Source organism: Branchiostoma lanceolatum, chromosome 3 (assembly GCF_035083965.1).
Source record: "Branchiostoma lanceolatum isolate klBraLanc5 chromosome 3, klBraLanc5.hap2, whole genome shotgun sequence".
In the NCBI taxonomy this organism is placed as follows: Eukaryota; Metazoa; Chordata; class Leptocardii; order Amphioxiformes; family Branchiostomatidae; genus Branchiostoma; species Branchiostoma lanceolatum.
In genome coordinates this window covers 23,157,612-23,173,275 of record NC_089724.1, presented here as the reverse complement: position 1 = coordinate 23,173,275, position 15,664 = coordinate 23,157,612, and the positions used below count along the sequence as shown (strand labels likewise).

Sequence of the window (15,664 nt, the reverse complement as noted above, 5' to 3'; positions counted from 1 at the left end):
AATTTCTTCAGGTATATAAAAATTTGAAAAAATATTATCACAGATAAACATGGTTTAGAAAATATATTATAAAAGACAGAGCACAGACATTTTTTTCATTTGCTTATAAAATGTAACATGACCTAAACAGCAGTTACAGTTTAAAAACAGATTTTGCAGCCTTACATCACACAAGTACTTTGAGCATGTATGTTCAGCAATGTTCGCGGATGCAGTTTCTGGTATACATGAATGCAGTTGGCATTTCAGCCCCTAGGTAAAATATATGGCTAATTATGTCATGATGTAACAACAATGATAACATTCAATATCAAAAAACACCCCACCTGTATTTGCTTCAACCAAATAAAACCCCGGCTGGCAGTATGTGTGTGTGCTAAGATCACAAGTTACTTAAGCCTCAACCAGGCTCCAGGGGTGACTGGAAAGAGTAGAAATTGCCCCAATAGACAGATAACATGCCAGAGGAGTTAGCCAGACATTGAGTTCAGTTGGTCCTGTGTTGGCTAACTGAACTCAATGTCCGGTTAACTCCTCATGTTATCTTTCTATATGGCCAATTTCTTTTCTTTCCAGCCACCTCTTCAGCCTGGTAGAGGCTCAAGTTACCTACTCCTGATCATCAAACTGCAATAGATTTCATGCTTATCAAATTGACTCCACTCCTCTTTGCTTTGACTGCCTTCTCCCAGTTTTCTGCTTTCAGTCGCTTGTATGTTGGCCTGAAGAAGATGATCTGTATGATGGCTGCAAAACATGCTACTCCTGCCAGCACCCACATGGCAACTGGAAAGGAACCAGAGGTAGTTCACACACAAAAATTTTGCCTGTTTCTTACACTCTTCGTTCTTTCACGTTAAATTTGTTTTCTTCTATAACATGCCATGGTGAACATAAGTCACTGAAGATTTGAGAATGTCAATAACCAAAATAGGCTATAAAACTCGCAGCAATATGTTTACCTCATCATTTAGCTTGTTATTTGTTACTTATCCAATGTTGGATTAAACTGCTGAAGATACAATACAAACTGGATAACGGTAAGTTGCTTTTCTCCTGAGATACAGGATATTACTTGAGCAAAAATGATAAAAAGGTCTGATGCAGAAAGCAGGAATAATAGCTTACTGGACATGTCCTGTGGGATGATTGCTCCTGTGGTGCCACAGTTGGCATGCTGGGCATCTTCTGCTGACAGGGGCTGGGCAATGGCCTGGGTGATCAGGATCAGGATGATGCCCCACACTTGTCTAGGAGGAGCAAAATCTATGTCAACATGTTTAAAGGCAAACTGAGAGAGAATACCTGTCAGAACTGGGAAATCTTGATTCCAAATTGATGGTACAGGTAACACCTCAAAACAAGGCTTATTCCTACCCTGAAACTATCAGTAGTCCTGAACTGGTGGCTTCAGCGACAGGGTAGGTCACCTCAATGGCAAGTTCTGTAGAAATTGGGTACAACGCAAAGCCAAAGAACCCAAAGATTCCACACAAAGTGGCAATGCCAGGTTGTTGACTGCGCTGTCTGGACAGCTGTGGCAGATAAGAAATGTTTATGTGCTAGTTGACAGTACCTGGTAGAAACATTATGGGGATGGTAAAGACTGTTGATAGAAGATATTTTCTAACATTATATGCTTAAAATAACCAACAAATGGTACTCACTCAAAATATCTTTTTGAGAGATTTACCAGTTAATGAAAGGAGATTTAGCGATAAGGTCTTTAGAAATATGAAACAGAATAATGTCATGATGTACATTTGTACTTACAAAGGAAAGGCCAAGGAGGGCCAAAGCTGCCCCTGCAAAACCAACTTTTACCACCTCTTGAAAACGTTTGGTCTTGTCCACCAGGATTCCAGCTACGCCAGCTCCTACGACCCCACAGATGATCATTAAGGCAGCACACAGGCCCACATAGGTCTGGAGACAGTACAAAATACAAATTTGTAGTGAACTAGGAACACAAATCTGTTCTCCTTCTTCCCCTAGACTTGTCATCCTTGTTGAAATCTGTGCTTTTTAAGGAAGCTGGCAAGGGATGGCTCTATCTCACAACGTGAAGAATCCAGGGCAATCCCATATCAGGATCCAGACTTCTCTGTTTAAGAACTGTTTCCTAATTCAATCACTTTAAAACTTTTCAACCTCCCGCTCAATGTTCTCGCTAAATGATCCAGAGGAGCTGTAGATAGTGGCCCAGGACAAGTCTACCTGTGGAAAGCCCATGTTGGTGGCCTCCGACAAAGTTGAGCTGCAGGTGTACGTAAGCATACTAAAGAGATGAGAAAGTAAGCTGGAATCATACAGGTTAAAACATCTGCTATACTCACATTGTCATAACCCCTTGGACATAGGACCTGCTCCAGAATGGTTGCCAGGGTGTTGAATAGGCCAAGACCAACTCCAAAGATCGTAAACAAAATCCAGTACTGTAAATTTTTCACAATCTGTAACGGGTAGAACACATGGACATGTAGAATTGTTTACACTCCTAAAACGTGTGGTAAAACCACAATAGACAGTTGTGCCATTATTGACATTTGATGGCAGAAACAAACAACGTATAATTTACATATTTCTCTATTTCAAATACAAACCCCTTTGACATTGTTTTTTAAAGGGGCCCAGTCGTACAAACAATAAAAGAACATAAAACATATAAAGAATCAGTTGAAACACAAACAGCAGAAACATTGTAGTTTGAGTACCTTTTTGATCCCTTGCCAGAATGTTTCTGAAGTGGCAGCAGCACTGGCTGTCGGTGGGGAGGGGGGCATGCTGCTGCATACACCAAAGGTGGCTAAGAGGACACCAACTCCAGCTGGGGCACAGTACACACCCAGCTGTAACACAGAACAAAGGATGTCCTCATATTTTCATAATGAACCACACTTGAATTTCAATACAAAGCAATGTCACCTCTTTTTTTTACTTTGAATGTCTCAAGACATGAGATATGAGAGAATCATACCTACCACCTTGAGGAAGTCAGCTTTACTCTTCACAACAGCTGGTGAGATGACATTGGCTAAGAGCAAACCAATGGGGTTGGCTGAAAGGGCAATGACAACTGTAAGACTGGCATTACCCCTTATCTTATCTGGAAGTTGGTCTGCAATTTTCAGGCCAATACATTAAAAACAGTTGATGTGGGTTATCAAAATTAGACATGTTATTCAAAGTGCAATACTGAAATTTCATGGAAATTTTGAAGTTCACAGAGGACTGCCAGATATAAAAGGAAGTGTAGGGACTGTGAATATGTTTTTTTTTTACCTGTTGCATGCATGAACCACAGGAGGTTAGGGTTAAAATCCTTAAGAGCTTTCTTTGAAATGCAACATGTAGTATAACTGTCAAACAAGTTAGCAGCACATACACATAGATCCGATCATGTTTGCTGTTGCCCTCTGGTTTTCAGCAAACCAAAGCTGTGCTAGTTTAGCAGGTGCCTCTAGGATGAAGGGCTGTGCCAGTGCAGTGAGAGTCTGCCCTGTGATTGCCACAGGGAACCTGGCAGACTCGGGGATTGCAGGGATGGCACTGATGAGCCGAACAATTGCACCGACTAGGTTCAGCCATGCTGCAAGGATGACCTGAACAGTGGAATGAGTGGATGCAAAGTGTTAATACATTGTGCTATGCCAAGTCACAATTGCTGAAAATCACAGCCATTCTAGCATTCATATGGAGGAAAGATGATAATTTTGTATCCCAGTATACTTTTAAAAGACTGCAACTTTTCCCGTAGCCTGTGTTATGCAAACTCTGCTGTCCGAGGCTTTTATGGCCCCTCCCGCAGATTGGGCGTGGGCCAGATGTTGGGCCAGGCAGCTATAGCGCTATTCAATCAGTCAGGTGATGAACAGCTTGCTAGGATTCAAACTCCCCACAGTCCAAACAGCAGGATTAAGCACAAGTTGAACTTGTGAACTCACCCCTGGCCTTAATCCCAGGGTGTCCAGAAGCCAGGTTGCAGCCACACCCAGAGGGATGGAAACTATCATGAAGACCAGTGACAGCCAGTTGACCTGATCAAAGGTCACCTTGTAAAACTCTGCTGTATAGTCAGAGATAGGTGCAAAGGTCAACCACATCTGAAAGAAAAAAAAGTACACCTTTATGTGTTATCTGTTGTAAGTTTCACTATGATGAGTATGATGTGGACATTATACTTTGTTTGAAAGTCATAATGACATCCTTCAGACAGCACTGATAAAAATTCAATTTATTTCTCTCAGGGTCGTTGAATGATTATGGTAGTAAAATTTAACCCAAATATGCTGGTTACTTTGCCAGAGGACTAGTCAGAGAGGTCTTTATTTTGGGCCCTGCAACACCCTACTTTGTCCAATTTCTACTATTGTGAGTCAGTCCCCAATAGGTCTTAATAAGTACATTTGTATATGATACTTACCATGGCATTGGAGAGGTTGAGGAAGCAGAAGACAAAGAGGATGAACCATCGGCTGCTGTACACCCTGTACTCCACATCACATGCTGTCACCTGTCCTTCCACCTTTGGGACCTCAGCAGCTAACATGACATCACGCTCATTGATCCCCTTTGTCTCTTCAGCATTTGATGAAACTCCATCCATCCTGTGTCCTGTTTTATTTTTTTTACAAAAAAAATTCTAATGTCACCCCCAGAAGCACTGAAAGGTGGTAAACAGGTTTATTGCTGGCAGTAAAGTACAGAGAGGAATGTGGTGAATTAGGGCAGAATAACATTTTCCTATATCATTTGTCAAATCAAAATTGTCGACGTTGCCTTGTCGAAAAATAAGCCTATAAAAACTGAAATACGATTCACATTTTATATTAATAGCTGCAGATGAAGATCAGACAAAAACAGTCAGTATTGGATGACTTATATTATATTATATTCAGCGAATACGAGAGAAAAAAACATACCAAGAACGCCCAGAACAACATTCGCGCCTGTCTGCTGCAGGACAAAGAACCGGTCTTTTCGGTTAACGTTACGTCTCCTGCCAAATATGTAACTTATAAGCCCGTGTCACCACGTAATAGTTTTGTCCCCGTTAATATATAAATATATATATATATATGCTTATGAATTATATATGGCTCACAGTCTCGATGAATGATAATGAACATGCTGGTAATAAATTATTATGTCAGCTACCTGTAGTTCGAGTAGCTGGCCTTGAACAACAACATAACAACTGATCGCCCATCCGTAAATACTAAACGTTATATATTAGTTGAGTTCTGGAAAGCTGTATGTCCATTATATATCTTCAATTGTGTGGACCTCATCACCCTTAAACGTACTGCTCTCAATGATTTCTTTTCACAAGGGCAAAAAAACGTTAATGAATTTGTAAACAAACTCATGGCTCTCGTCCCAGGAACTACCCAACCTTTGACATTTAGATCGCACCACTTACTCATAGGGGACAGATTTTGTCGTTGATAATGTTTTCTGTGAATGGAAAAACCTTTTGGCGCTTTTTAACAATCTTAGTGGTATTAGAATAATTTGTTTTAGTGTAAACTTTTTTAATTAGGTGTGAATTAATTTCTGTTTCAAATTAATAATTTGACAGTGCGATGTTCCCGTGACCGTCGCCATGGATTTTCCCACGCTCTCAGGTCCAAAATGGCGGAAGGTGGGGAGGGGTGGACGCCCCCTTTCTCCAAAAGAAAGTCCTTGTGTGTGATAACTGGAGGTAGCAAAGGGTTCGGAAGAAGTGTGGCCGTTGCTCTAGCTGAAGAACTCGCTCGGAATTCCCACATTGTGGTGCTAGGACGAAATTCGGAGTCGCTGCGGGATACAGAAAAGCTGTCCAAGGCGATGTCTCCTCACATTCAGATCACAACACTCTTTGGAGATCTATCCAATTCTTCTGTTACCGGAAGCATATTTGCGTGTCTGAGGTTTCAGGTCGACCCAACGGACTATGATCACGCTCTCTTGGTGAACAACGCAGGAAGCGTTGGGGATGTTAGTCGGAGAACTTGGGAACATGGCGATCCACAAGAACTGGACTCATACTTCAACTTGAACGTGGCCTCCGCGGTCTCTCTAACGGCGAAGTTTCTTGAGTTTGTGAGACCGGGGAACTTGCCATGTACAGTGGTGAATGTGACCTGTGACGAGGCGCATAGGCCGTTGAAGTGCCATTCCCTGTACTGTGCGGGGAAAGCGGCTAGGGAAATGATGTTTAAGGTCATGGCACATGAGGAACCTCACCTTCGAATTCTTAATTACAACCCAGGGCCACTTGAAACGGAACTTAAGGTGCTATGACCCAAGATCCATACTTGCCTTGAATATACATCTATCTGGATGAAACGATAAGCTCGCATGTGCAGTTTCAAAGGTGAAGGCCCCCCGGCTTACAAACTGTTCTCGTTTTGACGTTGTCCAGATTTGCATAACAACGCCCTGATGGGTTTTGTTTACATCTCAAGGGCCTGTACCTTTGACACTGCACATGCGTAGTCGGAACCGCGAATGGGCTTATAATAGAAATATTTCAAAAGCTACATTGCTGGTGGACTGACGTATACCTTGCAATGGTCGTTGAGACAAATTTAGATAATTGCAAATTGGGGTCAGTAGTTTGAGAAGTAATGGATCATGCAATCAAGGACATCCTTCATACCTGGCTTTGCCAATTTGGATTCAATCCGGCATGGGATTGATCCCAATTGATTTGATTCCCAGCCTGAGTTGGATTTAGCATATCTGGCTAAGCCTCCCCTCAGAGCCGGATTCGGACTGTTCGTCATAACCATTGGCTTTGCGTATTGGGATCTTATTCCTGTACCTGGATGAAACCAGATTTTCAAAGCCTGGTCGGAATGGGGTCAGGAAGCTATTATCACATTGCATGATACAGTTTGATACTTAACTTCAACACAAGGAAATGTAGCTCTCCTTGAATTTTCACATTGGTTTAGGCCTAAGAAAAAAATGTTGTGTTCCCGGTTACCTGACCGACCCTAGCAAAAACCTATCAAATCTAGCCCTTTTTTTCCGTCAGCTTCTGGTAAAGGATATGAAATTTTCATCTCGCATCTAAGTGATGAAATTCAAAACAGACCTCCTGTATCTTACACTCTATTAATAGATGAGGGCTTTGAACAGTTGTAGTGAGCATTGTACTTCTTTGTTCAGTTGTGCGATGTATATCTGTATGAATACAATATAATGTTGAATCTTCCAGCAATTGAAATTAGTTTTACATTCCTAAAATGTATTTGGATCACTTTGCTCGAACCTATGAAATAAAATAAGATCCCTACGTAGCATTCTCTCAGGACTGTAGCCTGACAAATCGTGCTCCTAGTGGCCAGCCGGTCCTGTAACCGCCATCCCCCTAGATGGGTGTGGGTCTTGGGTGGGGTATTCTCCAAGCAGAGGCTTCGATCGAGTGGGGTAGTTTTGTCCGGGATTTTAACGTTCCTCTCCTCTCACCTCTGCAAGATATCGGAAGGCATCAAGCCTTTTAAATCTAATCACTTTGACACATAAAGGCCATTTTGAAAGTAGGTGCTAAGTCTGCCAAGGGATTCTAGTGTTTCTGCCCTTGCGCCACAGGTGTTTCCGGTCTGCCGGTCCAGAAACGCAGTGACCCACTGTACATACTTTGGGATATAGTTATACATCTTATCTATATCTTTGATTCCTTAAAAACATTTATCATCATGTGTGGAAAGTTTACTTCATGTTATGATGCTTTCAATCTGGCGGGAGCCATTCAAAGTGATTGTCGGGGAGACAGCAGGGTGCCCGCCCGGCTGGCTGCACACTCCCCCAAGTTACTGGAGCCGCGCTAATCCCCGGGCAGTAAAACTCTTTGCCTAACGATAAATTAATGGTACAAAGGGAGGGGCAGCCACACCGATTCTGAAAGAACAGCCCCGCCCTTATGCGTTCTGAGGCAGAGGTGAGAGGAGAGGAACGTTAAAATCCCGGACAAAACTACCCCACTCGATCGAAGCCTCTGCTTGGAGAATAGGGTGGGGGTCAGTAACCTCCGGCCGAGAGCTTGTGTTAAATACAGGCTATCATGACTGTAGCCGGAAACACAACATTTTTTTCCTTGGACCATGAGAAGAAGGACGTCCTGCATACAATATCGCATACTTTCTTAGTACAGTTGTGATCAGTTGTGGATTAACCATCCATTCGCTTTACATGCATTGGTTATATTGTTTTACTTGACCTCTTCAATAATTTTTCAGACTACAGTAATGGTGGAGGCAGCTGATGCTGAAGTCAGAGAGGAGATCAGAAGACTACGAGATGACAACCAGCTGATAGATCCTGATGTGTCAGCTAGAAAACTGGTGCAGCTTTTAAAAGAAGATCTTTTCAAAAGTGGAGAAGTTGTGAACTTTCAGGAGAGCTGATACTTACACTCATAATCAAATCATGAATGCATCCGCACCGTGCAGTTGGATCTAATGACAAGATGATGCATAATGCACATGGTGTGACAGATGATAGTCATACCTTGAAATCTTATACCTCACATCAAAGACAGTATTAATGTGAAAGAAAGATGGTGAATTGTTCATATCAGAGGGTTTTTTTCAACAAGAAAAAGGATAAGGTGCATTAGCACTTCAGTGCATTGCATAAGACATCGAAAAGGACCAGGAAATTTCTTACAATAATGGTGTTAAGTAACCTCTTACAATATTGGATTTGACTTGAAATTGATGAATGCTGCATATATTTCTATGCCAGGGTTGGTTGACTGATGGTTGCAAACAAAGTAACAATCAGGTTTCACAAATGAATGCACATGCTTAGTTCTTAGTGCATATCTGGCATTTCTTGTCAGGTATTTTTGTATATGTTTGTATATGAAATAAAGGCAGAAAGAAGATGTTGTGTACTTGTGTCCAAATCACTGGTAGAGTATATTGACACATATTTATTTTCATTCATATGCATGTCAATTGAATGCAGTTAAGCTTAGCATTTTAGCCTCCTTCGCAGACTTCCTATGAACAGCGGTGTTTATAGGGGGGGGCAAGGTTCTCTGCCAAGGGAGTTGTGTAGACGAGGGACGACGCTGAACAGCGTCGTCCCTCGTCTACACAACTCCCTTGGCAGAGAACCTTGCCCCCCCCCTATAAACACCGCTGTTCATAGGAAGTCTGCGAAGGAGGCTATTAGCATTTACCGATACTTAGAATGTTACAGAATTGAATAAAATTAGGTTATCATAATTGATGCATTCTTCATGTTCAATACTGCACATGAAAATAAGTTTCAAATCTTTAAGTAAATTTGTGTCCAATAAATGTCATTCTGCATTCCTCAAAGTGGATCAACGGGTAATGTAAATGGTGTGACACTAACGTTATCTATACAACGTTAATTAAAAGTCATGAAATGTATCAATTTGCAGATGAAGCTAATCTCGTTAAGTGAATATCAGGAAAAGGTGGGAAATATGACGAAGAAAACATACAAAATTATGAAATTCATAAGATAAATTCATCTATTGTCATGAATTGGGATGAAGGTACAACTGCATTTACCTGTACCAAGGAGGTTAAATATAGTCTATATAACCTCCTTGCCTGTACTATGCTTCAAATATGAGAGCAAATGCAATGGAGCATTATTTCCGAGTGCACAAATTGTCTTTTTCCGTGCAAAAATGTCGCAATTGTTTCTTATTTTCAGATTTGCTCGAGAGGAAAATATACACCATAGCCCATTACATTGCATTGGGGACTGTTGTTACAAAAATGTGGCTGCAGATGTTGACGCATGCGTACTTGGACACCTCGCTGCGCCTTCCGCGAAAGCAAAGGGAGGAGAAGCAAATATGGCGGACCCCAAAGCCTCGGAGAACGGGCTGAAAAGGGGCGCAGAAATCCCCGCCACGATCGAAGAGGCCCTCGATGACCTTGTCGTTGTGACCTTGAGGCATGGAGACAAAGTTTTTAGGGGGGTTTTACTGGATTCCTCGAAAAGGTGAGTGAGAAAACGGGATTTTCAGCCGCATATTTGGTATGCAAATAAGCTGACATGACTCTCGCATCAAACTTTTTTGTTCACACATTTTGCACGCATGTTCGAAATAATGACACAGGCTTTGTCTGTTGTTTACAGGGACTTGCCGTACGGAGTCGCCGACGCTAGACTGCGGGTGAGCGGCGCTGCGATCGTGGAAACGTGCGGGGGAGAGAACAGAGACCCGCAAGATGGCAGCATGGAAGGGGCCAAAGCACCAGAGCTCAGCACGCTAAGTTTTCGAGCCAGCTACGGTCAGAACATTCCCTCTCCTCCACCCAGAAGAATCCTGAAAGCTAGGTCAACTCGGAGGAACATTTCTAGCAATAGGAACATCATAGAGAGAAGTAACATCAAGTTAAGACCACGACAGATTCTGTGTTCAAAGTGCAAAGAGTGTGTGAAAGATGAGGACTCCTCCAAGGTGGTGACATCCAAAACTGCCCAGAACACACAGAGAGCCAAGCTGGCAAAGCTGGAGAACAGCAGAAAGAGAAAGGACATTTCCCCAGCTGGCAGGAAAACTGCTAAGAAGTTGAAGAAGCAGAATGATTTTGAGACAAGAGGGGTGAAGACCAGTCCTCTGATCAAGATCTCCTATGCCACTCCGCAGGGAAAGGGGAAAGTTTTGAAGATTCCGCCCAAAGTGACCAGCACGTACAGGTACGATAATACTGCCCATGACAACAGGTCCCACAGACTCAGTAAGTCCGAACGTGACAAGGCAAAGAAGGTGCTGAAAAAGGCGAAGGAGAGAGCTCAGGGCAAGGCCACAGGAGCACTGACCATGTCACCCCAGCATCGCATGATACAGGGCACCGCAAACGGTCGCCCTGGCTTCCGACTGAAGCGAGCTGCCATCATCCCACATGGAACTACTGCGCAGACCCCTCCCCTAACCTCCTCCATGGGCAGTTTGGACAGAAACAGTGTTGCTTCAGGAGACAGACCTGCAACAGACAGGGGTGGGCAACATGGCCGACAGGCCTCTGTGGGTGGTGCTTATGCAAATGGCCCCCATTCGGACACTGCAAACTCCAACGGTGGAAAGAGCAAGAGGGACAAGGAGAAGAAAAAGAAGAAAGGTGGTATCTCTGTCGTGCTGAAGAATTTTAACTCTCAATGGACTCAATCACTGGACACAGCATCGATCAACAGCGTGCGTACTGCCAGCTCACAGTCTTCAGATGCATGGTCCGAAACATCTGCTCCATCAAACAGTTATGACTTTGCTGCTGAGCCAGAGGACACAGAGAGCAGGAATGGTCCAAAGATAGTGCCACCCCTTAAGGTTCATCTTCACACCAAGAACGTCACGAAAACGATGACTGCACAAGGGCGGACAGTCTGCCTAGGGGACATAGTGTGGGGTAAGATCCATGGCTTCCCATGGTGGCCTGGACGTGTCAGGTCCATCACTGTCAGTAGGGCAGAGAATGGCGAGATAGTTCGACAGGATGCACACGTAGAGTGGTTCGCATCTTCGACCACCTCGCACATAGCATGTTCCACGCTGTCACCCTACCTGGAGGACTTCAAGCAGCGGTTCAATAAGAAAAAGAGAGGGCCATACCGGAGGGCAGTCAAAATTGCAAGTGAAGCGTGTCAGAAGCAGACGTCAGAGTTGCGAGCCCTGTACACACAGTTCGAGACAAACTCTCATGTGGCATAGTCATACACTCATAGATTGGTAGGTATTCTTTGCTTTCATTCTGTGGATCATAAACCATTGTTCTTTCTGGCAGAGTTCTGACAATGTGACAAATGTAGCATGCTAGCAAAACTCTTCAAAATAAGTTGATCTGAAATTTGTTTCTTCTTAACTGATACATTTTTTTGTCACAGCTCTCCTTAATTAAAAATCTGGGTAGTCATGATTGAATGACTGTACAATGATTTTCAGCCCTCTTAACATTTTTTCCCCAGCATGGTTCAGCTCATCTATAGTCTGCACATGCATGGTCCAATTTACACTTGCAGGATGCAAATTGGATTTGCATATATGCAGAAGTAATAATGCCTCTCCCTCTTTGTTTAAAGAAAACACTGCATGAAGCTATAATACCCAGGGGAAGGTAGTACATCTGAAGGGAGTGAAATGTTTGCCAAGTAGGTTTTAAATGTGTAATATGCCTTTGTGGGACACAGTTTATCCTGTTTACATGAATGATAAAGCAAAATGTGATTTCACCAACGGGTAATACATCAGTACATGTACATCGATTTTAAAAGTCGAACAAATACTTTTTTATGACCCACTCATTGTTTTGGAGCCCAGGTTGTTAATTGTGGTTGTTTAACTTTAATTTATCATTTTAAACTTAACTTAAGAAAATTTGCATCAATGATTTCATCAATTTTGTGTCATGAAGCTCAGATTATTTTTGAATGATTTTGTCAAGGGTTTGTAAAGGTTTTGTCTGTAGCAACAAACAAATTTCCGTCCCATGACAGAGGGACTAGTCCTGGAGACAGCCCTGCCCCAAAGGTAAAATTCCTTGCCTAGTTGTGTTGTTTTCACTATCTCAGTGGATGCATGTAGAACCACATGTGGTCCAATCCCTGACTTCCCCATCCAGTAGGTACAGAACCACGCTCAATTTGGGGAATTTCAGAACAAGAGGAAGTACTGCAGCCTTCAGAACTAGACAGAAAGCAGAAGTCCCATGAACAAGAGGAAGTACTGGTAAAGGCTGGCTTGTTGCAAAAGTAAAAACACCCCCAACTTCAAACTATAATGTGTGCTTGATCATGTTGATGCCATATGGTGCCAAATTTGGTGGATCATTGGAAAATAGTGACCTCCAGTCTTTTCCCAAACATATACTTCAATGGCAAGTTGTAATGCTTCTCCATCAAAAGAAAAGGGGAATTGAATCTGAGTTATTTATTTATTTTATTTATTAATCTTTAGGGTAGTCCCTTCAGTTAACAATTAACTGATTTCCAAGGGAGCCCTACACTACATGACAAATCATAACAAATCAGGATACAAAAGGAATAGCTTAACTGAAAACTTCATTAGTGATCAATTACACAATCATATAACATAAAACAGGAATGATCGAACATAGGAGTAAGAAATCAAACAACTCAAATAATTCAGAACAATAGCAACTCAAAATCGCAAAGGTCAAGTTATGACAATGATATGCACACTTGTAGAGTTCAGGCAGTCCTATTATCACCCATTCCATGCTTACTTGGTCTACATGCATGTGTACGCATTTGTACACATGGATAAGCCCACAGCAGGGAGAGCGTTAAACAATGCCCTTATAAACAATGTCTGCAGGAATCGCTGAGTGTTTAATCCCACAGCTGCAAACATAAGGTTGTGTCACACACTTGATGACAGGAGTAGTCACATGGATGGTTGCTGTGCCACTTCATTTCGAAAAAGAAATTTAGCTCAGAGGTTTCCATTTGCTTCTGTGGAAATGCCTCAGATGCCCATATATTTACATGTAATGCTGGAGGACAAATTGCCCCAATAAAAACATTTATTGCTGCATTTTGCACTTAATGAGCTCACAGCAAATGGTACTATAACATTATGAAATTTTGATATTCATTCAGCAACATATGAACATGCATGTACTGATGATGTAGATCTTCCTATTTCTTCAGACACCCTTGCTGTCTTCACATGGCTTGCATGATTGGAAAGTCTGGAGAAGAGTGGTGAAATTCATTACTCCAGTACGGTAGTGACAAACCTAGTGTTATTACCCTGGGGCCCGAACAACCTTACCTGGGCCTCAGTGGAAGTCTTAATAGTAGGTCTGTCTTATCTATGTGTACAAGAGAGAGGGCACTTACATGTACATACAGTTACTTGCATAAGAGGGTATGTAGAAGGATACTGTAAGTGATATGTATCTGAGGGGGGTTGTTTATTTGTAATACTAATAGATACATATATTTATATATATAACCACACATTTTGCAGACTGGATTTACTCAAACCCCTCCAAAACCTCGACTGATTGGCCCCAAGGACCTCCTTGTGATGCTGCAACTAATTATGCTATCCTAAATAAACAGGCTGGTCTGATTTATAAATGCAGAAATTTGCAGACCAGACGTGTATTCACCATGTTCACTGGCTGAACCCGTGCCCAGTCTCTAAAACTACACCCTGCAAGGGTGTCTGAAGATATTACAACAGTGGAAAGACAATCTTCACTTTTGTAGTCGGGATAAATGTATATTTACATCCACAAAAGGCAGGTCTTGTGTTATTATGGCAGCAACTTGTAAGGCACCTACATAACACAATTAAGTACATGTATTAATTAAATTTAAAGCACCATAAGATATACCCATATTATGAATGTTGCTTTTTTTAACCAAATGTCTTAGTTAAGTGCATTTGATTGAATGTTGTTGGGAACTAACTCATTGACAAATACATGTATACATTTACTATTCTACACACATAGCAGTTGCTGAATACTCAATAGTACCACTTATCTAGCGATGATGATTTGATGGATAATATCATGTACATGTACATCCAACACTTGAACTTGCACTATATTTTTATAATGGTAACATCAACATGTTCCTTCCATTTCTTCTAGACAGAGGAAGTCAACAAGAGCTCAAGTCAGCTCCCCTGTGGCCTGTATACAGATTCAGTGTCTGACAATGTCATGATTGCCAGATACATAGTTGTTGTGTAAAGTAGCAGAATACAGTATATTGACTTTGACATATTCAAAAATGTTGTTTTATGCATACCACTGATGCAATTGTTTCTTTAATTCCCATAACTCTTACTTGCTCTGTCTTTAAATTTAATTGACTCATTTTCCCAGCTATCACAAGGTCTTACTAAGGTCTTGCTTGTTCTAGAATCATGGAACTCAATCAGTGCTGCCTGACACTGGTCTATTTTCATTTTGATGAAAATGATGACACAATTCACGGGAGTCTAGTGTTGCCAGGCAGCTGAAACTGCTTCCCAAAATGCTGAACCTCACAGCTATGATGGAAAAAAAGACAATTCCTGCCTGTTATCAAGGATCTGCATGCATTTTGGTAGTATTTCATGATAATCAAAATTTTAACCAGCTCTCAGGGGCAAGGTAATTAAGAGTAGCTGTTAGAGAAATTGGAGAAAATGACGTAGTAATCAGGTCTTGGCCACAAATGTAGTTTCATTCTCCCAGATAATGGGAATGGGGTCCCAATCATGGTAGAAATTATAGCGCTGAGAGTGCCTTGAAGAACTACTGAATCATCGGCTTTGGGTAAAGGTTAACTTTCCCAGGAACCAGTCCCATTACCCAAATTCAAATGCATGGTTTAGCCATGATTTAGCTCTCCGTGCATCATGAGCAAAGTTAAAATACCTAAGGTAGTCTTATCAGCCCAGGCACTGAATTGGTTAAATCAAATGTGCTGAATTTTTTTACGCTGTAGTGGTGTGAAAATGGACACCCCTTTTACCGCCAAAATGTGTTGCTTTCAATTGTGTATATCTGTGTATCTATTTGCTAGCTTTAACTTAGAGTTGATATTCGAGATTTGCTGGTATACATGTACGTTACGTATTTCGCTAGTATCAGCTTGTTCCGTCATTTCAGCTGCAGAGTTGCTGCTTTTTGAGTAGGGGTTTTTGGCCTGTAATTGGGTC

The 15,664-nt window shown here is 41.9% G+C and overlaps 2 protein-coding genes and 1 long non-coding RNA gene across 4 annotated transcripts; 2 read left to right on the top strand and 1 right to left on the bottom strand.

Annotated features, from left to right (window-relative positions):
• Window positions 1-195: 195 nt before the first annotated feature.
• LOC136431103 (solute carrier family 49 member A3-like) lies at window positions 196-5,352 on the bottom strand. 2 transcript variants are annotated; one of them, XM_066422329.1, is made up of 11 exons: window positions 5,158-5,352; window positions 4,424-4,614; window positions 3,945-4,103; window positions 3,386-3,602; window positions 2,982-3,058; window positions 2,715-2,849; window positions 2,337-2,453; window positions 1,774-1,926; window positions 1,378-1,535; window positions 1,129-1,250; window positions 196-786 (listed from the first exon to the last, which is right to left on the bottom strand). In XM_066422329.1, exons 1-11 carry the CDS (start codon window positions 5,207-5,209, stop codon window positions 623-625), a joined length of 1,545 nt encoding a protein of 514 aa, XP_066278426.1. In that variant the 5' UTR covers window positions 5,210-5,352; the 3' UTR covers window positions 196-622. The 2 variants fall into 2 exon arrangements, with proteins under 2 accessions (XP_066278426.1, XP_066278428.1); XM_066422331.1 differs by lacking the exon at window positions 5,158-5,352 and adding an exon at window positions 4,923-5,057.
• A 178-nt stretch (window positions 5,353-5,530) lies between these two features.
• LOC136431105 (uncharacterized) lies at window positions 5,531-8,878 on the top strand. Its single transcript, XR_010754984.1, has 2 exons — window positions 5,531-6,276; window positions 8,229-8,878. It is a non-coding gene; the product is annotated as an uncharacterized lncRNA (long non-coding RNA).
• Window positions 8,879-9,779: 901 nt separating this feature from the next.
• Window positions 9,780-11,703, top strand: LOC136431102 (PWWP domain-containing protein 2A-like). Its single transcript, XM_066422328.1, has 2 exons — window positions 9,780-9,981; window positions 10,120-11,703. Exons 1-2 carry the CDS (start codon window positions 9,833-9,835, stop codon window positions 11,690-11,692), a joined length of 1,722 nt encoding a protein of 573 aa, XP_066278425.1. The 5' UTR covers window positions 9,780-9,832; the 3' UTR covers window positions 11,693-11,703.
• Window positions 11,704-15,664: the final 3,961 nt, after the last annotated feature.